The 27,431-nt window shown below is 46.1% G+C and overlaps 2 protein-coding genes across 3 annotated transcripts; both read right to left on the bottom strand.

Annotated features, from left to right (window-relative positions):
- Positions 1-2,040: 2,040 nt before the first annotated feature.
- RDH5 (retinol dehydrogenase 5) lies at positions 2,041-12,085 on the bottom strand. 2 transcript variants are annotated; one of them, XM_084837288.1, is made up of 5 exons: positions 11,644-12,085; positions 7,891-8,224; positions 5,303-5,561; positions 3,737-3,900; positions 2,041-2,403 (listed from the first exon to the last, which is right to left on the bottom strand). In XM_084837288.1, exons 2-5 carry the CDS (start codon positions 8,201-8,203, stop codon positions 2,180-2,182), a joined length of 960 nt encoding a protein of 319 aa, XP_084693414.1. In that variant the 5' UTR covers positions 8,204-8,224; positions 11,644-12,085; the 3' UTR covers positions 2,041-2,179. The 2 variants fall into 2 exon arrangements, with proteins under 2 accessions (XP_084693414.1, XP_084693415.1); XM_084837289.1 differs by lacking the exon at positions 11,644-12,085 and having other exon boundaries at positions 7,891-8,242.
- Positions 12,086-13,237: 1,152 nt separating this feature from the next.
- Positions 13,238-27,335, bottom strand: BLOC1S1 (biogenesis of lysosomal organelles complex 1 subunit 1). Its single transcript, XM_084837295.1, has 4 exons — positions 27,203-27,335; positions 26,007-26,079; positions 17,631-17,763; positions 13,238-16,036 (listed from the first exon to the last, which is right to left on the bottom strand). Exons 1-4 carry the CDS (start codon positions 27,315-27,317, stop codon positions 15,926-15,928), a joined length of 432 nt encoding a protein of 143 aa, XP_084693421.1. The 5' UTR covers positions 27,318-27,335; the 3' UTR covers positions 13,238-15,925.
- Between the last annotated feature and the right edge of the window lie 96 nt (positions 27,336-27,431).

A 27,431-nucleotide genomic window follows, 5' to 3' on the forward strand; every position in this document is an offset into this window, starting at 1 on the left:
TAATTAAAAAAGTATTATGCTCTTGGAATAGGTGGGGACTATAATAGAGTTCTCCTTGCATTCTATTTATGCACACTCAGTTTATTCTGATGCTTGTTTGACTTTCCCTTCATTGAAAAGTGTGAACAGCACTAACTGTAGACTTGTGTCAAGGCTAGGCAACCCAGTGCCCACTATATGTTTTGGATTACAACTGCCATGATCTCTGACCATTGGCCATGCTGGCAGTGGCTGATGGGAGTTTTGCCCCAAAATACCTCCAGGTCACCAGCTTGCCTACTTCTGACTTATATCACCCCCTCATCCTGTCCCCTTGCTTTTGGCTCTCAATTGGGCTTAAGTCTTGAGCAATTGCTAGTGCAATATCTTTGTTGGATTTTCTAGGAGCCATAACAAAGTAAAATACTACAGCCATATTTCTAAGTATCCAAGACCTTTGGAGAGGCGGGGAGGGGGCTTCCTCTTAATTTGCACTGCAGTTCCAACTTCCCCACCCACTTCTCTAAACATTATCTCAGTTATGCTGATATATTGCCATCCTGAACTGCCATCCTGAGTCTACAAAACTGGTCTGGGTTCTGCTGTACTTCATTCAGTAATGAGGAACTTCTGTGTAGCTGAAATCACCCTGTGGCGAGGTCACAGGAAAGTCAAGACAAAAGACAACTGTAATGTCCTGGAGAACACAGTAAGCTTTTCTTGCTTACCAGCCTTGCATATAATGTCCCTCATTTAATTTTGCCCTAGTCATGATTCTTCCAGTAATGCAGGAGGCAGGCTGCTTCTAGTATTTTCATGTGACTAATAAGCCATGCCTTCCTTTCTTGTGAGCTGATGCTAAACACAGTAGCACATTGGTGCTAGGATTGTTAATGCTTTTAAGCCGCCTTCTCCCTCTCTGAAGTTTATGAATCCCTGCATGGAGTTGCCCAGCCAGAAACCGAACTCCTCATTTCAGGGGCTAACCTTGCCATAAGTCTAGGCACAAAGAGAGGCAGAACGTGCAGGTTGTATTCCCTCCCCCAATTCTGTACCTTTCACAGCACTGTTTGGCCTTAAGACCACACACACACACACACACACACACACACGCACACACACACACAGCGCCCAGTACTATGTCTGAGAGTGGTGCAGGGGCTTGAACTTGACTGCAAATGTGTCCCTATTTCTGGATATGTAAGGGGCATGCTCTTGATTATTCAGTGGTGAGGGGTATGGATGCTGCACAGGCTCAGGATCTAAGTTGCTCATATCCAGCCAGGCTACAGCTGTACCTTCATTTGTGTGTGCTAGGCTACTAAATTTATCTGTCCCTTTTTCCAGTAAATGCTCTGGCTATCTTTTGCCTTTTGTACAACCAGAACATTGCCACAAGGTCTTAGTTCTCAAGCTGTGATCTGAGGAATCCCTGAGGTCCTTTGGAAGCTTACTGGGGTTTCCTCAATGAGGTTATCAGTAAAGGTGGACAAGCTTTCCTGAATCACCTTCCTATTCAGCACTGTTGGTATTCCCCTGCTTTGTGCAGATGTATGAAAATGGGGGGTGGGGGTGGGGGAGAGGGACAGGGGGGGAGGGAGGGGGGGAGGGATCATGGTTTCCGTGGAAAGTCCACTGCCCCAGCAACTGTCCTGCATAACCTGAGTATGCTCCAGAGTTCCCCGTACCCCTGTAACATGCAGGAATTCCATGCCAAACTCACAAATTCTCTACAAGACAAGTTGATTTGGAAAGATTTCTAAACCGCTGCCTTAGGCAGTCACCTCTGCAACGTCTTCTGCTCACCCATGCACAATCCATTCAATCTGATGCTTCTGGCAGTGGCTATGCCATTCACCTCCCCTCCTTTGCCCCGTGTATTTTCAGATGGATGTTGCAGTTGTGATTTTCTTTAACCATTCCCCCGTCCCTTATGCCCCCGATTATTGTTTCCTTCTATGGGGATGAGAGCCCTACTTAGGAAATACTGATCACTTCCTGGAGTGATCTCTAGTACCACACCCTTTATAGTTGTAATGAGTTTCAGTAACTCCCTCTGATCTGTAGAAGAGCAGCTGCCTGGACAACAGCTTTCTCTCAGTGATTGAATCTTTTATTTCCTCATAATTCTTTGGAAATGTGGTCTGCTTGACAGCTGGGACGCCGGTTTGGGCCTGGGAAAAGGAAGAAGCTTGGGAGTCTAGCGGACCCGCTGGGCTGGCCTGGGAAGGATGGTAGCCAGAATGCTGTCCACCAGGAAGGCAGGTAGGTAAGAGGCTGGCAGCCACACAAACTTGGCATCCCAGCCAGCGCTATAACGAGAGCGAGGGTGTTTGGCCTGAAGGGCATGCTCCATGCAGTTGGTCACTTTGCTAAGGTCTGGGTCACAGATGATGTTCATGATGAATTTCTGAACCTTCAGGTCTGTGGAGCAGTGGAAAATACTGCAGTCAACAAAAAGAAAACACTTTTCCTACAGCCACCTTTTTGCCTGGTACTCAGACACCCCTGACATGGTACTGAGGGAGAGCAGGCCCCGAGTGGTGATATGTGTTGCACCCACCCCTATTCCTGCTACCAGTCCTCCTCAGACCCTTACCTGGCTTCCCTTGGCCCTAGGCCATCTACTTTAGGAACAGAATTGAAAATCTGCATGCTTGGAACTCTGGCCAATTTGGGCCTATGTGGTAAGCTCATCTGTATTTATGGAGTTAACAAAATGTAAGTTCTTTGATGGTGGTCAACATTTTTCTCCCTCTCCTGTAGCAGTTTCAGGAGAGCAGGTTTCCCCTAATCTTATTCTTCTAAATGTACCTACAACAACAGTTGCAAAAGCACATGATCTTTTGTAAGCCAGTTATAAAAGTGGCTGATGTCTCTGTCCCTGAGCTGCCCAGCTCCAACCCCGGAAGCTAAGAGATTTGCTGAAGCTTATGCCATACATTAACACCACCACCTCACAGTGGGAGCTGTGAGCGTTAGAATGTTATGCCAAAGGAGGGATGGAACTCTAAGCTACAGCATACCATAGTGGGGATGCTATGGACACAGTGTTGTCCTATAAATGTCTAAAACCTGTACAAAGGAGTTGAAGCGCACAGTTAAATCAAGTAACAACGGGTTGAAAAATAAAAGTGTTGATGGGGGTGGGGGAGGCTGAAACAGAGTTGGAATTTGCCACAAGGCTTACATGAAACTTAATTCAACCCCTAGTGGTTTTTCCAGAGTCAAACTACACATTACAGGAATTATGTACTGTGTAGCTGAGGATTAGCTTTATTTACTGTAGTGTAAGAATGTGTGGCCCCAATTTGGATTGAGACCACCACACACTGAGATGGAGCATTACAGCTCCTACCCCATACTCCCCTGAGATCCCCTCCCCATAGGGTGGGGGGAGAGGTTAAAAAAAAACCTCTTCCCCCTTTTTAACCTCTAAGGTTAAAACCCTCTGTGTGGGGGGGATTTAAGAGGGGAAAAGTGGTGGTGGGCAAGGTTTAATCCTCCCAGTACAGTGATCCTAGTGTGAATTGGGGCTGCATGTGCTTATACTAGATTAAATAAAAAGTTAACTCTCAAATACATGTGATATGATTAGCGTAACGTGCAGTTCGGCTTTAAGTTGCTTGCAGTTCTTGCTATTCTGTACCTGCTCTGTATCTTTTATAGAGGTACAGGCTGGTACAGCTAATAGCTCTGTTCAGAATTTAGATTCTTTTCCTTCCACTCTAGCAACTGCGGCTACATTAACACTCACACTCTGAAAAGAAGTCTTCACCGTAGCTCTGCTGGGCCTCGGGGCTCATGCGGTCCCAGAGCTGCCGCAAGGAGGCCTCTATCAATTCAAGGTTGGTCGCTGCTGTCTTGAAGAAGCCTGGCTCCACAATGGAGACCTTTACTCCAAAATGGTACATGTCCCTCCTGAAAGAGAAGGGTTCTGTATTAATCGCTGCACATTTTAAAACCACATTCCTCCCATACAATGTAGGAGTCTTTCCACGTAATCACTTCTGAGCCACAAGAATTGCACAGTTCCTCTTTTGTTGCATAAAACCAGACTTGTTAATTTTAAAGTGTGTTAAGGGGAACTACTGCCTGCATCAGGTGATATTCATATATGTTGCAGGCAGGGTGGGGGTGGCTTCCACCCTATTTTTTCTAGCTGGGCTCCTGTGCTTTTAACTCCTATAGGCCAGCCATAACATCAGTACTGAGTTTTTCCCATCATCTCTCTATGACAGGAAAAGTGCAGCTGATGAATTTCTGCTATTGTGTCGTTGTTAAAGGCATAAGGACCCTGTTGACAATTGTATGTGTAGCAAGCATGCATCACCCAAGCATCTTCCTGTTGTTCCTAGAGCATGCTGAAATATCTGTTGATCAAATTTGATAAATTGATCAAAGAAAGGCTGAAGCAAGGCTAGAAAAAGAATTCAAATTCTTATGCCCCAGCCATGCAGAGCAGTGAATACATTCTATACTATAAAATGTTCAAATGTGCAGAGGCCAGCATCAAAATTCTAGTTGCCACATCCACCAGTGCCTGGTTTAACTCTGTCCTTGCCTGGTGATTTCTTGGATCTTTTTTTAGCTAGGGCTGCAATCCTATGTATACAGCTGGGAATAAATTTCATTGAACTCTGTGGGGCTTGCTTCTGAGTAGACATATATATACAACTGGACTCAGAGCTTGGAGAATAATCTTTTGTGAAATGAGAAGGGCATTACTCTTCCGAAGACAAAGAGTACTCTTTTCCCACCGGTAGGAGAAGCAGCTGAAGTAAGATGTTCTTTCACCTCTGCCCTCCTTGCTGTTAGCAAAATTCAGCCTGTTGGCCAGGGATGGGAGCCTCCAGACTGCAGGACAATTTGGCTCACCAGACCCCAAACCCTGGCCTATCGAGGCTAGCAGGGAGAGGGACCCCCACCCCCCACACACGGTTAAGTCCGATCTAATGGGAGAAAACAGCAGGCATTTCACTAGTACATTGCTTGCTCCTGCACCTTGGTAGGGGCAGCTTTGATGTGCATGGGCTTTCCCTGGGCTGGAAGTAGCTGCCATAAGAGAGAACACGAGCTTGAGGATGAAAGGATAAGGACAGGAGGGAGGACTTTAGAGAAGAGGGGTTGGCTAGTGGAATAAAGGAGAGCGGAGGGGAGGGAGCACATTGTACAACCAAGAGAATGGGAGAAGACAAGAAAACTAGAGGAAGGGAATGAACAGATAGAAGGGAGCAGTAATGTATGGAGAGAGGAGCCAGTGTGAGAAGTGAGTCTGGTGGCAGAAAACAAGCATCAAGAAAAGCCCTACCTGTTCTCCTACCTGAGGCTGTCGGAGAAGGCCTCAACCGTGTATTTGGAAAGGCAGTAGCCACCACCATTGGCCGAGAGGCGACCCAAGACGCTGGAGGTGTTGACCACACGGCCACGTGCTCGCTTGAGCAAAGGCAGAAAGGCCAGAGAGACCTCAATCACGCCAAAGGTATTAACGGCCATGACCTTGCGATAATCGTCCACACTCATCCATTCTGTGGGGCCAATAGGGTTGGCCACGCCTGCATTATTCACCAGACCAAAAAGCCCTGGGATGTGGGGAGAGAGAGTGATTGATTGACTGGTGGGCGGGCAGGGGGGGGGAGGAATAAGAGAATTGCCTTGCTTTTCTCAGCTCAAACAGCTGAATGTTCCTCCTCAGTTGAAGTATTTGTGTTCATGCCTCCAGTGCCCTCCATTGGGGTACAAGTAGACAGATGTGTGCCCCTCCTTGCCCTGAGTCAAGGCCAGCCCAAGACATTTTGGTACCTGATGTGAAACAGGAAATGGTGCCCCTCTCCTAAGACATGGCATATAGTTCCTCCTGTGCAAGCACCGAGTCATTGCTGACTCCTAGAGGGCCGTCGCTTGCGCTGGCGTTTTCATGGCAGACTATAGCGGGGTGGTTTGCCATTGCCTTCCCCAGTCGTGACTACCTTTCCCCCAGCAAGCTGGGTACTAATTTCACCGACCTTGGAAGGATGGCAGGCTGAGTAGACCTGAGCCGGCTACCCGAGACCCGGCTTCCGCTGGGATCAAACTCAGGTTGTGGGGAGAGTTTGTTGCAATACTGCCGCCTACCACACGAGGCCCAAGTAACTATTTGCCGCCCTTTCATGATACACAGAATCTGCTGCCTGCATCAGATGCCTCACTCTACCTAATGGTAGGGCTGGGTTTGCTCTACCCCCTCCCCCCCAGCCCCAAGCCCCAGTCACTTAGTGTTAGAGAGCATGACATTAACTGCTGGGGAATTAGCATTTTTGCATCTTACACTGAGCACTCCAGTTGGTTGACAGGATTGTGGGAAAAGAGATGCCATATGAAGCTGCCTGATTGTGAATCAGACCATTGGTCCATCAAACCTAGTACTGCCTACTCTGACTGCCAGCAGCAATCCAAGATTTCAGGCAGAGGTCCTACTCAGCCTTGCTACCCTTTTAATAGCAGATGCCAAAGGCTGAACGTGGGATCTTCCGCATGAAAAGTATATTCTCTACCACTGAGCTGCAACCATTGTCCTATAGTTTGAGCTGGGGACCTGGATTTCAGTCCACCTCAGTTCCTTAGCTGTAAAATGGGTATCATTGTAGCCTATGTTGTGATCATAATAAAGGGTAAAGCATTCTGCAAATTAAAAGTAGTAATAATACGTCATAGTTGGAACTTTGATGCAGGGCTATAGCTCAGTGGTAGAATGCCTGCTTTAGATGTAGAAGTTCCCACTTCCCAAGTTCAATTCCTGGCATTTCCAAGCAAGGTTGGGAAAGACTCTTGCCTGAAACCCTGGGAAATCAGCACCATTAACAATACCGAGTTAGATGGACCAATAGTTTGTCTTAATATAAGGCAGTTTCCTACGTTCTGTAACAGCAAGACAGTCATTACTCTAGATTCAGGATCTGCCTTTTTCAGGCAGAAGGGCTCTGCTTGCAGATGTTGCCTCTGCACGATTTGGGGGCATTGCTTCAGCCAGCTCAGTTGCATGTGCCTAAATCTGGATCCAACCCACTGTGTTGCTATCTTACTCTTGTGTACAGCCAATTAAACTGCTCTTTGTCTTACCACAGATATAGTTCTTCTCTATACAATGGCCCTTTGTGTTCCCACAAACCTTACACCTAGCCAGGGCTTCTGTGTCCTCTGTGCTGTAAGTATTAGCATTCTGTGCCAAGGCAACACAAGTTTTGTGTCAAGAAAAGTTGGATTCTGCAACCTGTTTACATAATGCAAATTAAGCCATTTCTCTTGGTTTGTATAATTTATTGTGCATTTCTATTTTACATGGACTAATGGATATAGACCAGGGGGATCCAGGTTCAAATCCTCATGAAGGTCTCAGGGTGACCTTGGGCCAGTCACTCTTTCATCCTAACCTATCTCACAGGGTTGTTATGGGGATAAAATGTAGGAGGGGTGTGACCATGTATACTGTTCTGGGTTCCTTGGAGGAAAGGTGGGATAAAAACGGAGTAGCATAAAATCTTATTCAGTCACTATTCTGGCTTCTGAGGGTTACGTGATATATTGGCCACACTTTCAAGCATATCTCTAGATCCATAAGAGGAAGTCCAGACATAAGCAAGCGAGTGCCCGCACACACAATATTCTGAATTCCCATAAACCCCAACCATCATGGCCAATAGCCAGTGGGATTGTGGGATGTGTAGTGCAAATCTGGAGGGTACCAGTTTACCTACTCTTGAGCTAGACATTTACTTTATTTTTTCAAACAAAAACAGATGTCAGCCAGATTCTGACTTCTGAGCCCTGTACCACATTTGCCCTTTTCCTTCATTTTCTGCACAGTCACAATAGATACACAGACCTGACTTCAGCCTGTCTTCTCCCTGATCCCTGCTGGGGTAAGAGACTCACCTTTTTCACCCACTTCAGCCTTCGCCCACTCCACCGCTTTGCGGATGCTCTCGAAGCTGGTGACATCAAGCAGGGTCGTGCGCAGGTTTGGTGAACTGGCACGCTGCAGGTTATCAGCCCCTTTCTGAGTCAGGCAACCTGCCAGCACCTGGAAGCCCTTCTTGTCAAGTCGCTTGGCTAGCATGTTGCCAAAACCTGTGTCACAGCCCGTGATGAAAACATACTTATCCTTGAAGGAGCTCAAAGTTTGCCGGTCACGGAAGAACCAGAGCACAGTCCAAAGGATACTGATGAGCACCACATAGCACCACATGGTAGAGTCTCACTTGAAGGCCTACCGGGACAAGGAAAAATGGGCAAGGTAGGCCAAGAACCCAGGACTCCTGGCTCTCAGCACTTGCAGCTCAGTTCTGTTCTTTTCCCCAAAGTCAGGAATGGGATCTGTGTAGCCTAATCATATATGCCACACTCTTTATCCAGGCTTCCCCAACCTGCTGCCCTCCAGATGTGTTGGACTACAAGAGCCATCACCCCCATCCAGCATAGCCAATGGTCAGGGATGCTGAGTGGTGGTGTCCAAAATATCTGGAGGGTACCAGGATGGGAAAGGCTTCAATCTACTTGCTGGGCTTCTGGATCTAGAAAACAAAGTCTTCGAAGAACGCTGCTTTAGTCTGCTGGTATCCAAGCAGTCATATTGATTACTCCTGATAGGTATCCTTTCTAAAAACGTAAGAAGAGCCTTGCTGAATCAGACCAAAGGCCTATCGCGTCCAGCATTTTGTTCTCACAGCGGCCAATCAGTTCACAAGCAGGACATGAGTGCAACAGCACCCTCCTGCTTGTGTCCCCCAGCAACTGGCATACATAGGCATAATGCCTCCGATACTGGAGGTAATACATATATACCTAACATGACTAATAGCCATTGATAGCCTTGTCCTGCTGCTGAGATTCTGATGGTTGGGTATCAGAGGATTAGCCCCCTGCTCCAGAATTCCAGGATCAGGGGAGGTTTCATAACCGGCCTTGTCCCACTCAGAGCCAGGAGCTGTGGGGCCTACATTACTTATTACCCGGTGCTATGTTTTCTTCCAGCACATACAGAGGAAAAGAGAGGCTAGCGTGCATAAAAATAATCTAATTTCACTTGTATGCACTTAACCCAAATAAGAGATGGAGAGTTTGGATGGTTTTCCTTAGCCTGGAGTGGGCCACAGTTAGGGATGTAAGGATTGTGTGAAATCTGTTCTGTCTGTGTTTTGTGGATTGTCAGGCACCTTTTGTTCTATTATCCGCCCATCGACGGAATCGGGGGCGGGGGGGTTGTTTCTGAATTTGTGCAAATGCGCATTTGCACATATGCAAAAATGTGCAAATTCCCCCCCCCCCCCCAAATGCATTTTCAAACTTTAGCCTATGGGGGAAATGTGCATTTTTTACTAGGTTTTTTTTATTTTGCGTATTCTTCTATGATGAATTTTGAGCAGAATTCAGGAAAGTTAGAAAAGCAGTCAGCAAGTCTGTGGAATCCATCCAACAGGGGGAAAGCCAGTCTGCTGCGGAAGCTGCGGGTCATATTCATGACAATCTGTCAGGGTGGACACTGAGCCCATAGAATCCCAGAGTAGTTCTGATTCGGAGAAAGAGCAGTCGTTCCTGGGAGAGGAGCGCACCCCTTTTTCCCAGGGCCCGCAGCTGACAGAGATTCCTCCCACCAACATTCCTAGATTAGAAAGCAGTCCAGGGAGTGACCCAGCACCGATAGCAGACTGGTTGGATGCGCGGCGCAGACGCAGAAAGCGGCGCCAAATGGGGAGCGCGGAAAGGAGGCATAGCGCCCGGTTGGCGCTCAAGGAACGGTTGCGCCCAGAGGATTCAAGGGAAAAGGGGAGAGATTCTCCCTAGTCCTTATATTCAGGGGTCTGCCAGTAATTGCCTTGCAAATGGGGACCAACTGTTCCGACTTAGGGCGTAGGGATGCTGCTGCTCAGATCTAGTTGCTACCTGTAGAGTTGTAAGTTGTAAAAGAAGAATAAAGCTTTGAAAATAATCCCTTTGTCTGCATCTGGACTTGGCTACTGGATTAGACTGAGAGAGCCCTCCAAGGAGCCCTTGACACAATCTGAACTCATTTGGTTCCACTGTGGATTTCTCCAACATCCCTAGCCACAGCTACAGGGGCAAGCATTCAGATTGGCATTAGGATATTCCTGTAAGAAGGCTTGTCACATCTTTCAGACACACACTACCATGATGGCTGTTTTTCATATAAATTCATTCATTTAAATATATGCACATGGACCCATACACAACTAGCACAGGGATAGGACTTAACACTCCATCTGATGGGTGTTTAAGCTGCCAGGTGGCAACTTTACATAGAGATGAGGTCACAACTTTCCATCAAAGCATAAGAGTCACTATGACCAAGGACGGCTGCAGGATATAGAAATGGCTGGACCACTGTTCTTGGCTGTAGTAAGTGCTCTGTTCTAAGGGAAGAAAATTCCAAAGCTTCCAACTGCTGCTGTCTCAGAGAAAAGCAATGTCTCCTGTTCTGCCGTTGTCAGGTATGGTTTTCCTCTGACTGTATATTAGCTTGAATTCTTCAAAAGGACTTCATAGAAATCCCTTCCCTCCCTCCCTCTGGTGAAACAGAGGATGTAGGTCTGGTCTATATATGAAACAGAAAGGAGTGTAATGAAATGGTAGAGGGGACTGTACCAATTTAGACTGCAGGTAGGTGAACACATGTTGAAAGCTCCCCGATATTAAAAAAACAACATCCCTGCAAGTAAAACATTAATACAGCAAGGAAACAGCTGGGTTGAAAGCATTCGCCTTGATTTGCTAGCTCTTTACTATCAGGGATATTTACTATTAGGACGGACGGACGGACACACACACACACAGTACTTCTCATGTGTAGTCTGTACATTTTACTCTACGACCTTGGAATGCTAACACCACCATCTGCTGCATATTTAGACCAGGTTAAATATTTACACAACCCTTTTTTCCAGTCTTGAGAGAGACTTTGTATGACAATCCACACTCACAGACACACATCTTCTGCATATATTTGGATTGTGGTCCAACACAATTTTGAAGAGGAAGGGAGAATGCAACTGGTCCGTGAATGCTTAAATTTGTCTTTATGGTACCAGAGGACACTTGTTTCATCCTGTAACAGACCTAATATAGTTACTGTTCTGAGAGAATTTGTCAGAAAGAACAAACAGCTATTGGCCTGTGATCTGAGTGCAAACTGAATGGAGATGTCAGTGACTCTGCGCCTCACAGCATGTGTGAAATCATCCCAAGATGGCAAACAAAATCATCAAGCACAGGGCAAAAGATATCAGGATCACTTAAAGTCACACAGTGGCAGAAGCAGACACATAACTGCAAGATTTCAAACGTTAAGGTTTTTTACAAAACAAACGAACACCTATAATGAATTGTACTCTTCCCTCCCAAGGCTGAAGCTTCAGACCCGGAATTTCTAACTCTCTCTCATCTTGCCAAACAAGGTTTTGTCTCCTTCAGGGTTTCTTCAGCTATCACAGCCACACCCAGAGGTCAAGTCTGACCATTGCTTCCTCAGTTGCAAGAGGAATTTGCTATCCATCAGGCAGCTACAGGGCTGCAGCCCTGCAGGGAGAGGAGTATGATGCAGGGTTTTCTTGAAAAAATGCCTGGGACTGGACACAGTGCAATGCCCGCCTCCCACTCCCATGTCCCCCTTACCTTCTCACTCGATATGTGCGTTGATGACCTCAGCAGACACTGGCAGTAGCAGTAACAGCTAATCCCTGCTGTGCCTAGGACACTTTACCCTGCTTGGTTTCTGCTGCACAGAGCGGACAACAGTTCTGCTCTTAGCCAAAGTCCATGAGGGGGAGAAGCCAGAGCCCTTCCTAGCCAGCTCCCTGATGGAGGACGCCCAGGGGCAGGGACTCAGCCCAGCATTAACTCTTGGTGCAGCTGCAAAAAAACTGGCCTGCCCACCTCTGCCCATCTAAAGTTCCAATTAAATCTCTTGGGAGCCTGGAAAGGGGTGAGTGGAGCCGGGGTGAGCAGTCAGGAAGAGATTAGCCTAAGAGGGTGAGCTGTGTGTTGAGGACACAAATGTGTTATAAGCACAAGACAAAAGGGCCGAGTCTCCTTGAACCTGCTCCCAGAAAAGTGCAACAGAGCACGCTCATGCTGGGCAGGCCAGGACAACAGCCACAGCATACCATTGCGAGGCAGTCGGGAAAGAACGGGGAGTTTCAACTGTAATGGTTTAAATACATCATTATTTATATCCCATTCTTCCTCCGAAAAGGTCAGAGCAGCACATATGGTTCTCCCTCCAATAATTGATCCTGGAACAACCCTGGGAGGTAGGTTTGGCTGAGAGAATGTGACCAGCCCAAGATAGCCCAGTGGGTTTTATGGCTGAGTGAGAATTTGAACCTGGGTTTCCCCAGTCCCAATCCGAGACACAGACTCCGTGGTTCTTAACTTTTAATCCACTACCCCCTACAGATGGGGTGCATCCAGATCCTTCGTTCCACCAGTGGAAGAACACGGCTTGCAAAATGGGAATTCCACATCCTGTCCTGTGCCATGCAGCCCCCCCCCCCCAATCTGCTCCAGAGCAGATTTGGAAGGTGCGGGCGGGGGGTGGGGAAGGATGCAGAAGTCCCATTCTGCAAACAGTCTCCTTCCACTGGCAGAACAATAGATCTGGATCCAACCCCAGGTATACATCATCCTCAAATGCTCAAGCATTTGTAAGTAAAACATCGTTGTTCAGTTGTTAAGTCGCGTCCGACTCTTCGTGACCCCATGGACCATAGCACACTAGGCCTTCCTGTCCTCCACTGTCTCCCGGAGCGTGCTCAAATTCATATTCATTGCATCGGTGATGCTATCTAGCCATCTCATCCTCTGCCGTCCCCTTCTCCTTTTGCCTTCAATCCTTCCCAGCATCAGGGTCTTTTCCAGTGACTTTTCTCTTCGCATTAGGTGGCCAAAATATTTGTGCTTCAGCTTCAGTATCTGTCCTTCCAATGAGCACTCAGGGTTGATTTCCTTAGAACATATTAAAAACAGCACTCCAGACAAGGCATTATTCTGATATATGGGTTTATTTATGATCTATGGCTACAGCTGCACAGATCTCAGACAAACATTTGATGGGACCCTTGTGCCTGATGGCCATCAGCCAACTGTTTAAAGTTAGGTTTATTTGAACCCCATCTGTTTCTCTCATGTCTTTGTTGCTATGACAGTGCCCCTCAGTTTTCTTTCTCAAAGCTCGTCATCACACCTACTTAAGTTTCATGGTAAAATGGGTGGAGTATTGCTTTCTTAATTTTTGCATGAAGTAGGGAGGGGGCATTCCTGTTTAATTCCTCTTTACAGTGTGCCATTTTAAGGGCCTGGGGAAGGAATCTCTGACCTGGGAGTTTATCCTTAGGACAGTCTGAGCAGCACACAGCAACTCTTCCACTGGTTGCCAGAAGCCATTGTTAGAGGGGGCTGCCTAGTATCCCGAATGGTCTCAAAGTTCTGAAACCCTCCCAATATTTGTAGACCACCCACTGTGGGCCTCTTTGCCCTGCTTTAAGAATCAGGGCTGTAGCCGTTACAGCTTGCTTATGGAGGAAGCTAATCCATTATTACGTATTTGAGGGATGACCAGGCAAGGAGCATCGTGGAAGCAATTGCTCTTGCTCTCTCAGAAAAAAAACATTTAAAGACTTTGCGCTTTTTAATAACTGGCAGGGAAGGAGACCTTAAAAACAGAAAAATAGCCCTTTATTGTGAACAGCAGGTCATCAGAAGATTCAGAATAAGAGGTTTGAATTGTTCAGCTTTCTGTGAGCAAAGAAGAAAAAGTGAACTCATATTGCCCACATATCACAAGCCCTATTTGTGAAGTAGTCGCCTCACCCCACTCCCACGTGCTCATGCATTGGGTGTCAAATTTAGAGAGGCTCTTTTCAGATAGGAGAGACCACTGTGCTATGCAGAAAAACCTTGTTTTGTTATAAGGAGCGCTCCCACACCTCCAATCAGAGGGGACAAGTTCAGCACTTGCTGTCTCCTTAGTCTGCTAGTATGACTTTATCAGTCGGCTTTATCCGGCGATTTCCCTTCCATGTAAAGTGAAGCATGCAAACAAAAGTGTGCAAGGGCAAGCCTTCAGCCAGAATTGGTAGCTAAGCAGAAGGAAAGCAAGTGGCTTGCTCCTCTTCAGCCTGGGGGCTACAGAAAGGGGATGAACAGAGTTCAGAGAAGGCATACCTTCAAGCAAGTGCTTTCTGAGCCCATTTGTACCCCACCCACTCGTGAGCAAACTCTACATGTAGCTAGGGTGCTGAAAAGAACTGGCCTTGGAGAATGCCAGCCCAGTTCACTCCTCTACCCCCCCCACACACACCAGTTCTTTTAAGTTTAACCTGTGAGGAGCTTACCATCTCAGAGTTTAAAAGACTGCAAGGTAAATCAGATGTATGCCCAACATTTAGAATATTTATACCCCAATTTTCCTTACAAAAGTTCATGTATGCACCCCCACTGTATGTCCAAATGTGTATTTTCTTGAAAGCGATGCAGTGGAAATAGAGAGCATCTGCACTCAAGACATGAATGTGGGTACGCATCCAACTTAGGCCTGTGGTTCCTGCTCTACCAAGTGATGCACACATGGAAGCCGCCTTCTTTGCTGCTCCCACGGCGGCTTCTTTCCACAGACACACACACACACACACACACACACACACGTACGTACGTCAGCAAGGAAAAGACAGAATACCTGCACACAGTCTTTTGACAGGTAGTGCTAGGAGCCCTCCACCTGGAAGCACCCGAAGCCTGCTATTGAGACAAAGGGATGAGAAAGTATCCTAATGGAGAGGAGTTGGAAGGGTGGTGTGCATTGGAAGCTGGGATTCCATTGGCAAGCTCTGCACCAAATCTTGTGATCCTCAATGCTCTTACTTATAAGGAACATAATGAAAGGACATGGTTGATTCAAGGGCTCCCCTGACAGGAGGTAGATCTGCACACACATTCACAAGGAAGGGGAAGCAGGAAATCTGCCAATTAAAACCCATTTTTAAGAGGGTGGTGGGGCTGAAGAGACTAAATATCAAGCAACACATTTGGTAAAAGGTAGGTGTGGAATAAGATGGTTGAGCTTCCTTGAATTTGGCTCTTTTAGCATGTTCAATCTCCTGTGCAGCAAGGCTAGAAGAGGGGGCCAGCCAGAACGGGGGGGGGGGGGCCTGAACCTTCTTCTCAGTACATGTCATCCCCCTTTAGTAAGCATGCACTGCATGCTGAATCACAGTAGATTAAGGCAAACTAGCCTGAGAAGGGTTCCTTTGTTAAGGTTTGAAAAGGACCTTTACAGAGGGATTTAAGAACTAAAGAGGATGAGGAGGCCGGGCTGGGAGGCGTAACTGGCAGTGGGCCAACCCCACACTGAAGTACTCCATCTCCGTGTGGTTGCCTTGTTTGGATACGGGAAGCTGGGATGCCATCATGGCTCGTCCTTGCCAAGATGGGGCTGGGCAGTAGATACAGGCTGCACACATTCCTTGATCCCTTTAGTGACTCACACCAACACTTGCAATGTGTTAAACCATCTGTTTTTATTCCGTTCTTTTGAACCTCACAGCAAAGATCAATAAAAACTGGTTTGGAAGAGGCACGGCGCTTCTTTCATTGTGGCGTGCCTGTTCTTTTCTCCTTACCCTATGCCAGTCTGTCTTTGATCCTCCAGATACCACTAGCACTTGCTCAGAAGCACAGGTCAAAGCCCGAAGCCCAACAGCATCCCTTACAGCAGCTGGGGTTGGGGAGGGGAGGGGAGGGGAGGGGAGAACTCATTCACTGCAGCAAAAGGCAGCCATGGAATTTTAGTTAGGGCTTGCAGGCAAGTAGTCACTTTACTGCCCTCAGCTGGCCACATGAAATGAGAGGAGGAATCCAAGTTGTGCAGGTGCCAAGGATCCACAGGAAGGTGCCCATTTCAGGAGGTGGAAGGCTGCAGCTGCCCTTTGTAAACATACTCCAGGGCTGTGGCAATGGTCCGCATATCCATTTCAATGCTACGTGCCCAGTTTTCCACGTCACCAATCTCCTGCCCAGAGAGAAGAAGTACTGATCAAACCTCTCTTTGTTTTTCAGTTTTGTGTGTGCATGCACCAACCCACCCACCATCTTCCTCCCAGACACTGCATTGGGGCCAAACTTCTTCTAGTGTCCCAGTTCTCTTGGCATTTGGTGAATTCAAAGCTCAACATCCAGAATGTGAGATCTATGATTTAGCAGAACTTCTCTGCTCATCCTCCCTGGTTGCCCCTTACATCTTGAACTTAATACCACCTCTTTTTTCAAATCCCTCCTCAAACCATTCCTCCCTCCATGCTTTTCATTAAGCCTTTTCTCAGGGGTGGGCAATATGTGGCCCCTGCCACCCTCCAGTACAGCCCCCACTATGGTTACAGAGGCTTAGAACCTTGTTTTCAAGCTACATTTATCCATTTTAAGCATCCTTAGTGGTTTGCTGCTGAATTTTGGTGGCAAACTGCAATGCCCCCCCTTTGGTCCCCCTTTTTTGCCAATATTCTGTGATGCAACTACAGTCTGCAACAGGTCGGGGGTGGGGAGATAATTGCCCCCCTGACCACACAAAGTTGCCAACCCCAGCTTTAGCTTAACCACTCAGTGCAGCTAACTGCATTTGCAACTTTTTCCCTCATCAGGGACCTGTCTATCTTACTTATGCCATTCTGTAAAATGACATGTACTTTGACAGTGCTGTACTAAGAATAACAACACTTCACAGGCAACTTTCAATTGCTGGTGACTCCCGTTTAATAGGTCAAACCGTTACTAAGAGAGAGAAGAAGAACATATGCTGGCAGAGTCTGCCAGGGTCAGGCATGACTAGACTTGCTAGAGTGCCACTTATATTAAGGAGAGTCCATTGTTCCAGAACATCAAACTCCATATTGAAAACACTACCATAAACACTACAGATATAAATTGTTCTTTGCTTTCAAAGTGTAGATATGACACCCCTAAATCCATCCCATTTAGGATGGAAAATGTACAGGCACAAATTTCAGGCACAGACCATTTTGTGGGGCCAACATAGGCTGATTTTGTCTCTTGCAGAATTTAATATATTGGGCAGCCCGTGCCCAGCAGGTGGTGCTCTCTAACTGGTTATTGTCAGGGCCTGACATAGCAAGAAATGCATCACGTGACTGAAATTATATCAAGGAGCCTCTTTTTAAAATAGAGCTACTATCTGTGTTAGATCCCCAGCATGCTGCCTGTACCTGCGTCCATACCCAGTGGTCAATTTGCTGCTTTGTCTTTTTTAAAGTGTGTGCTGTCACAGCTCAAGCCGACCTGGAAGCTACACCTTCCAATCATAAAGCCCCGAGATTTGGGACAAAGTCTGGTTACTCAGTGACGAGGCAAACACATACTGCATGTGCTCAAAGGTGAATTCATTACTGTTTCATCTGTTCTAGAGCCGAGTCCTGGCACACACCACATTCTTCTTTATATCTATGAACCTAGGTCTCTCCCTCTGTGTAAACCCACCTGTGGTTCCTGCCCCCCCAGCCAATCCATCGAGTCCAGTCGTGTCCTTTTAGGCTGATCTGGAAGCTTGTGTGTAAGAAACATACCTCCCCCATTCATGTAGGAACCCCGCTGACCTTCAGAGCCTGATTGAAGTTTTCCACCATACTGATCCACTGGCCTGTCTGCTTGGCAAACTGAGCAGCCTGGATCTGCAGCGTCTTCACCTCATGGTCAAGCTTTCTCTGGTTGACATACGCCTGTGCCACCCTAGAGCAGGAGGAAAAGGCTCAGCAATTAACTGAGACAAGTAGGGGCAGAAAAGACCTTCCCCTTCATTAAGATCTCCATCACTGTATGTTCTGCTCCGCTCTTCTCCATACTGAGCAGCTTCCCAGCTCAGAGCATGCTAATCCCAGGAGCGGAGGCAGGCGCTGGGAGTCTACAACTGGGTAAGTTCCCAAGCTCTAGTGGATTTAGTGGCTAAGCAACATCTGGCAATCATTATGCAGCACTAGGAACATCTGGATCCAATCATGACTGAGACAAGGGCAGGTGAAGGGCTGGGCACGGCAAGGCGTGTGAGTGATTTCCCTCACCAAGGGAGATAAGGAACTTACCCAAAGAAGGGTGGATATTGGGGAAGGGCTGGTTAGTCACCTCACAAGAATACTAACAGGTGTGGCCAGAGGAAAAGAGCCTGTGGACTCCCACAGTGGTTCCAAGATTGGTTGCTGAACTGGTGACACAGGAAGAGAGTGAATGGATTTAAAGTAGCTCAGAGGATACCTTTTATTAGGATAACTGCTTTTTTAGGGAAGCAAGCTTCCAGGTTGCATAGAGCTCCATTCTGAGAAATAATGAAGCCCCTCCTGCCTTAAGAATAATTCAGTGCTACTCACAAGCCTGGCACTAACCCTCCCAAGACTACTCACCCATGGGATGATACCTGAACTATTTTATACTCCAGCTACGAACAGCCAACTGATGGACGAATGCCCTATTTTGCTTCATTGAGCTGTCTTCAGATACCAAGGTCTGCACCCTTCCATCCGTTCCCACCTAATGGGTATGTAATGGGGGGGTGTGTGTGAATAGGCCAAGTAGCCATACATCAAGTAGAAAGAAACAGAACACTGGAGCCAAGCATGCTTCCTCTTCTATTCTAAGCCCAAGCCGAGCTGGAAGACAGGCCTCTGAGGGAGCAGAAGTGGCCATCTTTACCGCAAGCCATCCAGAGGCCGCTCACACAGCACTCAGTTTGATGTAACTGTACCAACAGTTCGTGCACAGGTGGGCTGTGGGAACGACAGGAAGGATCCTGTCATCACCACCTTCCTTCTTGGGCACGCCAATACCTCTCCACCCACCGCTGTGTGGAACTCTGCTTCCCGAGACCTGGAAGACGTGAGCTGCCGTTTCCAGGCAGGACCCATCTTGCAAACAGATGTCTCTTGCCTGGCAAGATATAAAGGATGCAGAACACCACTAGCGGTGAGCTGCCACAGGGGTGCAGGCAGCGGGCTGAGCCTCCCTTTGAGGAGTTCCAAGGCCAAGACCAGAGAAACTGTTGAAACTCTGCCGCATAAAGGTCACCCTGCGGAACAGAAATTGGAGGACAGGTTTGCCCACGCTGATTGTGTGCTGCTTTTTTGCAGCCTTAAGGGGAACCTGGGATATCCAAGGAAGCAAGTGGCTGAAACATTTTACAATCCTGGGTAGCTTAATAAGTTACTATGCAAGAGTACAGTGCTCTTTACTTTCTCTAGTTTTGAGATCAAGCAAGTTTGAAAGAAGGCAGGTTTGTGGAAGCTTTGGGCAGTATCCATTGCACAAGCAGCCCCTCCTGCTGATTATGTTGCACAAGCGAGACCTACTGCTTGTGCAATGGAGATTAACATTTCCTATATGAAGACCCGAAATGAGAGGAAACACTAGTTTCTGGACTGGGACAGACCGGTGGAGCTCCCTTATGTGAACTCACTGGTTTGCCCTGTTCCAGAAACGATTGAAAGCAGTGGGTCTCACTTGGAGAATGGAATCGGCAACGACAGAATGGAATTAGTGGGGGTGCAGTGCCCCATTGGATACTGCCCTCTGGCTGCTGAACATGACCCATTATCCATTCATATGATGTTTACAGTCAGGTGCTAGGCTATTTTTGTCTTTGCTTTGTTGGATAACCTAGTCTCCTGGTTGGTGGATAATTTATTTGCTTTGGGGAAAAGGACTCTATCACATATATATTTTAGTATAAACTGCTTAGAAATTCTAAGTGATATATAAGTATTAGCAATAAATAATGAATTGGCATGTATTTGTTCTTTGAATGACATGCAATTATATATATTCTTCTTTGATAAGAATCTAATATGTGTTGTTCTCCAAGTAACAGTCTTTAACAGCCAGTCATGAAATGTTGTTCCTGTCTGTAATGAACTGGGTCAATTAAAACCCCTTAATGAACTATTGTGTACTGATCCAGTCCCCTCTTTAATCAACTGGTTGGTTATTCAAGTGTCTGGTGCTTAATCTAAGGTATTATTTGAGAACATGCCTTTAGCTTTCAGTGAATTATTATAATCTGCAATGACCCTTCTTTAATGAACTAATTAAGACTTTTAGGGAGCAATCCTATGGCTCCTAGTCAGCAGCTAGAGAGCCACAGGATACGTCAGTTTCTGGGAACTGACCTTGGAGCCCGCACTCCGAGGTCGGTTCCTGGAGAACCAACCTTCCCCCGCTCCCGTGCTACCTTGCAGGCAGCTCAGAACGGCTCTGTGGTCTGTGCTTGGAAGAGGAGCGCAGAGCAGCAAAAATGGGGCGTTCCGGGGGTGGGGAAGGCAGAAACGCCGATACGACACATCCTATGTGTCGTCTGGCAGCTGCTTCCCCCGCTCCACCTTCCCGCGGCTAGACAGCCAAAATTAGCTGTCAAGCCGCAAATGCAGGGCAGCTGAAGCACAGAGGGGATGATCCCCTCCACGCTTCTCCTGCCCTGCATTGGATAGGCGGTTGCCTCTGAGTCCGGAAGCAGCTGCCTATCTTCATAGGATCACACCCTTAATAGCTTAATTCATTAATTAATATTTTCATCAATTAATGGGTAATTGAACTCTTTCCATAAATGGAATATATGTTCAGGAAATAATTCTTTATGAAATGATATTTTCTTTTCCTACCTTGAAATGAATGAATGATATACATTTGGTCATATTGCTAAGGATATATATATTGTGTAGACAAACTGGGTTAAATCTGAGGAACAATATACAAACTATTCTGGTGCAGACAGTATCCATAGGAACTTCAGATTGACTTTTGGTTTTGTTCTAGCGAAAGGTTTCTCACCATAAACATTTCACTGCACATGTTTTCGACTTATGAAAGTTAACAGTCTAAGTCAAGGGTGGGCAGAAAGTAGATTGTCAGATGTTTTGGAGTACAACTCCCAGCATTCCTGACCATTGGCTATGTTGGCAGGGGCTTCTGGGAGTTGAAGTCCAAAACATCTGGAGATCTATCTTCTGCCCATCTCTGATCTAAGTGATCTGGTAAAACATTAAAAGTTTTTACAATGGTTAAAAAAGCTAATTTTGCATATTTGCAAGAGACTCTCATTAGTAAGGTGAATACAAGAGAAATATTTTGTGCTTGTAATAAACTTAATTTAATTCTGCTTCTTGGGAATGTAAGGCACTGCTTGTAGATAAAGGAGGAAGCTACGTAATAGCTAAGGGTAGATTTGTGTGTGTGTAGGTCTACACTCCAAACTTTGATCTTACGGAGGTTTTTTTGGACACATTGGCTTGGATCTGGAGTTTCTGTGAGTGAACTCTAGGAGGGCCCTATTTCACTCAAGTCCTGCTTGAGGGCTTCCCACAGGCATCTGGTTGGCCAATGGATGAACAAAATGCTGGACTAGACAGGCCTTGGTCTGATCCAGCATGGCTGTTCTTATATTCTTAAGGAATTCTGCTCCCACTGGAGCAAGGAGAGGGAGGTGATTTTCGCCCATCCCTCCTTTCCCCTGCAGCACCCTGAAAAGCTGCTCCAGAGGATTGGGGGGCCCTCCAGAACACTGCGAAGTGGCATGGGGGTCTGCAGGGGAAATAAGTGAAAATCATCTCCCTCCTCCAGTGGGAGCCTCTGCTGATCTCAGTCCTTTCTGCACACAGAAGGAACCCTCACATTTATGGAAGGAACAATCTGGATTCAACCCACTGATTTAAGAAAATTCAGGTAATTCAGGACTTGAATATGATCTCTGACTACTTGAAGGACAAATCTTGAGGAGGTGAATTAATTACCCTGATGAAAGGGACTACACCGGTTCTACATGCTTCATATTTGAGAACTGACTACTTTGTTTTTTGTCTTGCCATCTGAAAGTTCTTTCTCCAGAGACAGGGATTAAAATAGTGCCTTGTCATGCTCCAATAGTGCTTATTTGTAAGAAAATTAACTTATCACATGGAAAGGAGATGCAGAAGTTAAGATGCCCTGATTCTTCAAATACTCAGGCACATGACAAAATTAAAGATACAATGGATTTTCTCCATAAATTAAGTTACAGTGGATACAACTTTAGTATTATGGTATGCTTTTATAGCAACCCTAGGGGATCATTTAGTATTTCAGCTTTTAGAAATAAGGTGTTCAGAGAAAGGGAGCGGCTTGCTCAAGACGTTACAAAACTGGAAACTAGGTACTCAACTCCACTTTTAAAGGACGGTGGTGGTGGTAGGACGGGGGAACGTTACACCTGTCCCCAACCTGTGCCCTCCAGATGTGTTGACTACAAGTCTCCAGCCAGCATAGCCAGTGAAATGTGAGTTGTAGTCCCGAACATCTGGAGGATACCAGGTTGGGAACAGCTGTTAGAGGCACCAAGGTATACTTTTGTTCTCATCATGAGCATCTCTTATCTGTGCAACTACAGGGGTTTTCTGTGTAAAGATCATGTTACAATAGCCAAAAATGATTTAATCTGAATGTGTCTAGTTAAGTCATTGTGGCAGTTTAGGTTTTAACCCCATGCTGCTTTCCAACTTCTGAGCTGTGACAAAGTCAATAGGATTGATTGGTCAAAGCAGAGCCATGCCCCTGCCCCCATCCTCAGGCCTGGAAATGATGCAGCTGGAACCCAAGTAACTTTCCCAGGGCAGCTAAGTACAGCAAAAGCTTGGGAACAGTAAAGCAACTCCTGCTTCAAAATACCAGGCAGGAAACAGGACGGTGAAAAGGATGCATGCTTTCTGCACAGGAGTAATGACATATGAAAATTTACTTGAGATCTGTTTATAAACACACTGATCACTCTTAAAGCTGTTCTGTTCTCTTCTTCCCTCCAATTTACACTATGTGGCAATATCTCAGGGAAAGACCTAAGCAGTGCTTCCCAAGTCATCTCTCCCATCATCCCAAACAATCATTATGGCTTTGCAGTGCTGCTGAAAGCCCCTGGGGAAGTGAAAGCCAGAAGAATTAAGTAGTAAAGGCAACTTCCTCCCTCCTCATCAGCTAACCACAGAGCTAGATGGCGCCAGCAGCAGAGACTGGACATGGCTTGTCAAGGAGAGGAGTCATGCTATAAAAATGTAACAACTTCCACTTTCCATGTAAATAAATATCATACAAAAGCAGGATGTGGGGGGGGGGGTCATCTGTAGCTTGGAGAAAGCACTGATTACTATCACTTCCACTCACCTTTAAAAAATATTGTTTATTGCAATAGAAGGGAACATACAATGTGACCTGTGCCACAAAAATTAAGCTCACAAAAGCCAGGTAAGAATGCCTTCCAAACCAGCATATTAGACCTTGGTAATGTAAAGAGTTCTTGCCTTGGATGTTATGCCTGTATTATTCATAGCAATTACTCCTTCTGCTTTGTGGACCTTGGATTGCAGTCCAAAACATTAATAAAAATACCGAGGGCTAGAAACGTAAGTTTTAGAGCAACAATTCTCACAATTATATCAAGCATCCCAAGCAAAGGTAAATTGCTTTGCTGAGTAATACAGAGGTCCTACCTAAGGCAATAATTGAAGGAACTGCCAAGCTAGTTCAGTCAAAAGAATTCTCTAGCCCAATATTCAGTTCCAAGCAACTTAAAAGAGTGCAGGCCCCTCACACTAAGATGATTACAGATCATTAGGAAAGGGATTTAAAATAAAACTGACAATATCATAATGCCTTTATACAGATCTATGGTGCAACACATCGACTTTGTGTACAGTTCTGGTCACATCTTAACAAGGCTATTATAGAGATGGAAAAGGTGCAGAGAAGGACAACCAAGATGATCAAGGGACTGGAACAACTCCCCAATGAGGAAATGTTTGGGGTGTTTAAGTTTAGAAAAAAGACAAATAAGGGGTGGGGGAACATGATAGAGGTCTATAAAATTATGCTTGGTGCGAGAAAATGGATGGAGAGAAGGTTTCCCCCTCCTTCATAATACTAGCACCCAAGGTCATCCCATGAAACTGGTGGAAGATGAAGGACAGATAAAAGAAACTACTTTTTCACATACTGCATAGTTAAACTACCACAAGGTGTAGTGATGGCCACTAACTTGGATAGCTTTTAATGGAGAATAGACAAATTCATAGAAGATAAGGCTATTAATGGCTACTAATCATGATGGCTATATACTATCTCCAGGATCAGAGGCAGCATGCCTCTCAACAACAGTTGCTGGGAAGAGGGCTATTGTCTTCATGTCCTGCTTGTGGACTTCCCACAGGCATCTGGTTTGGCCACTGTGGGAAACAGGATGCTGGACTAGATAGGTCTGATCTAAAGGGGCTGTTCTTATGATGGAAGACAATATTTGCTTTTGGGTTTACTGTATTAACTGTTAGTAGTAGTGCACTCAATTTCTGTTGACCTCCTAGAGCATAACTCAAAGGCCTATATCTCGTCCCATTGCTGCAGAATGCACACTCATTGTTGGAATTTTATTTAGAACAGGGGTAGGTAGGCAACCTGGTGACCTCCAGCCTACATCTGAGTATGTGGGGCCCAACATCAGTGGCCATGATCCACAGTAATATGTATGAGAACATAGCCAGAGCCTGTGGTGCACTTTTGGCTACCACAGCTCCCATAGTCAACAGTGAAGCTGCTTTTGAAACTGTGGGGCATTCTACTGGTTGTGGGAACTGTAGGAATGAAAAGTACATCAACAATTCTGACTGTGCACAGGTTCCCTTTCAGAAGTGCGTATGTAGCTCTTTTGCACTGTAGCCAATCTACTGCAATTACAGTACAATGTTGCATGGGAGGTGGTGGTGATCACATAACAGCATGATTCTCAAGCTGCCTATTTTGGACAGTGGAAATAGCCAGATCAGAGGCTCACTACTCCAACTCTCATGCCATTTTCTGATATCAGCTTAATTTCTACTAAGGACTCAGAACTGCAGCCTGAAGATAATTAGCGTTGGGACAATAGTTAGCTGCAACTAATGGGCCTGGCTAACTGGTCACAAAACAAGGAGGGGATCTCCAACTCCCAAATGATTTTCTGAGCAGACTTGGTTTCTGGAGCAAGGCTGAGCTAGTCTTGAAGTGAAGGATTACCTATCCTCAGGTTTGGCAGCATTCCCTATTCTGGTCCTGGAAATCCTTGCCCCATTATAAGCAAGCTACAGAACCCTTGGGCTCAGCCACACTATGAGCGAGGGACTTCTCCATGCTAACTACAGACTGTAGAAAAGGCTAACCATACAACAGAGAAGAAGCTTTCTATGTCCATTCTTTATAGGACCTAATTTTGCCGCATACATTCCCCAAACAAGACTAGTTTTGTTACCAAGCAACAAAGTGACAGCCATAATACCTAGCATTTTTGTAACATTGTAGAGTGTTATATACTCTTAGTAATCCTTAGAAAGGCCCTGTATGGTAGGTTGGTAGTATTATTGTCATATTGCAAATGGGGAGCTGAAGCTGAGTGGCTTGTTGAAGGCCACTGAACAAGTTTATGGTAGAGGTGAGAAGATTGAGCCAGAGACTTTCCTGGTTCACAGCTTACACTCTTAGCCACTATACTTCCTCTCAATGCCAGGCCCTTAATAGGGAGCAATTCAGCAGCCTAAAGGTAGAAAATAAGGATCAAACTACATGTTACTTTAAAGACATAACTAGCATGTACTTTTTTCTTTACTCAAAAGTAAACATAAGGGACCAAATCCCAGCACAGGTAAATTCATTTCAATCAAACATTTTTTTGGCAATGCAAATTGCAGGTTGTGACCTGGATCGGGACGCCAGTGGAGGTCAAAGGGTTAGAGCCCCCTACCCACCACACTAGGGTCTTGACCTAACTTATGTCCCCCACACTTACTTTTGAGTAAAAAAAAAAAAAGCAATAGCTGTTAGCTACGTGTTTAAAATAATATGTAGTTCAACTAACTCACACACTAGGATAGTAACACCCATACATGCATTTATTAATGAATCTTGTTTGGAGCTGTGATTCTCTACTGCTCCATACCACTTACCCTACATTCAAGTGGTCAACCAGGGCTTCTGTTAAGCAAGTGGCTGCAGCAATGGCCTCTCGCCGCCGCCTTTCTAGAGAGAGAAGCAGAAGCCCTTTCAGTATCATTTTACAGCTCAATACATTTGTGGGAGGGGGACAAACTAAGTAAGCATCTGTACCAGCATTCTCGTCATGTGTCATGTCACTGGTCCTCTTCGCTGTCCTAGTACAAAACCATCATACACATGTGAGCTGCCTCTTCTCTGAATTGCATGCCTGAGATAATCATTTCCCTTACTCTTAGTGAACACTGAGAGTGCTTCCAGATGAGGATTCTACAGTGCTATCGCCTTGCCTCACTCATGGAATTTTACAGGTGATCCAGATGTCATTGACTTCCACTCATAACCCTCTTGCATTTTCCCACTACTTCTTCCATCTTTTTTTCTTACCATTAAAATCTGTTAAGGAAGACAGAATAGCTGCCTTTTGTGGCTGTGCTCTGTCTCGAAGCACTCTTCATGTGCACAATTGCAGCTGTACACCTACATGTATCCTAATAGTTTTATAACAGTGTACTGGAAGCGGGCAGAGGGGAAAGCAGCATTGAGACAGAATCAGATATGGTCTTTAATTTAAGGGCTGCTAGCAGATAAAGTGACATAGTGCCCATGTGAATAGGTGCAAAAGCACTTCTGGTCTGGACAGTACAAAATATTAGGAAAGCTCCCTCCACTATGCATTTTCCTGACTTTATTTGCTGCTGCACACTGAGCACCACTCTCAATTTATATATATATATAAATATATATATATAAATATGTGTGTGTGTGTGTGTGTGCGCACGCGCGCGCGTGCATACTATAAGTAAGCCGTAATCGGTGGGGTGGGGTCCAAATGCCTTAAATACAACAGATGAAGTCTGCGACATTTCCACGCAGCGCTCTGATGTATACACGATAGACAGCACACAAAAGCAATACCTCCTACTATTCTAAAGCAGAACAGCAGGTACCCACACACTCCCACCTTCTGCCCCCGATGACAGGCCGTTGGCCCAATAGAAGCAATCCAAATATGACGCAAGGGCGTTTCATTGGTGTGAGGTTGTTATGGCGACTCCCAGAGCAAAGGCCCGCAAGCCCCGGACTACGCTCCTTTCCTAGTCACACTAACTCGAGCTCGAGGCTTCAGAACAGGCACTAGGCCACTCACCTTGCAGCTCTTTCCTCTCGCTCTGCTTCGCCTGGTGCTCCCTCAGGAGCCGGGAGAGCATGACTAGTCTTGCGGCAGCTGCAAGGTTTCCTCGTTTTCTCTGCCTCCTAGTCATATGACTCCAGCCGCGGTCACATGACTTACTCAGGGCTCGAGCCTATGCATGTTCGGAGAGAAACAAAGTCCTACAGCTCCCAGCATTCCCCAGCGAGCATGTCTGGGTGGGGAA

Source organism: Heloderma suspectum, chromosome 2, assembly GCF_057233095.1.
Source record: "Heloderma suspectum isolate Gila_16-S chromosome 2, 16-S_ref, whole genome shotgun sequence".
Classification (NCBI taxonomy): Eukaryota; Metazoa; Chordata; class Lepidosauria; order Squamata; family Helodermatidae; genus Heloderma; species Heloderma suspectum.

Coding starts and splice junctions, on each gene's coding strand:
- RDH5 (XM_084837288.1), bottom strand. CDS start 8,203: ATGTGGTGCTATGTGGTGCTCATCAGTATCCTTTGGACTGTGCTCTGG. Junction 5,562..7,890: donor GGCTGAAGTGGGTGAAAAAG/GTGAGTCTCTTA, acceptor CCCACATCCCAG/GGCTTTTTGGTCTGGTGAAT. Junction 2,404..3,736: donor TGAAGACTTCTTTTCAGAGT/GTGAGTGTTAAT, acceptor ACTGCTCCACAG/ACCTGAAGGTTCAGAAATTC.
- BLOC1S1 (XM_084837295.1), bottom strand. CDS start 27,317: ATGACTAGGAGGCAGAGAAAACGAGGAAACCTTGCAGCTGCCGCAAGA. Junction 17,764..26,006: donor GTTGACCACTTGAATGTAGG/GTAAGTGGTATG, acceptor CTCCTGCTCTAG/GGTGGCACAGGCGTATGTCA. Junction 16,037..17,630: donor ACTTCAATCAGGCTCTGAAG/GTCAGCGGGGTT, acceptor CTCTCTGGGCAG/GAGATTGGTGACGTGGAAAA.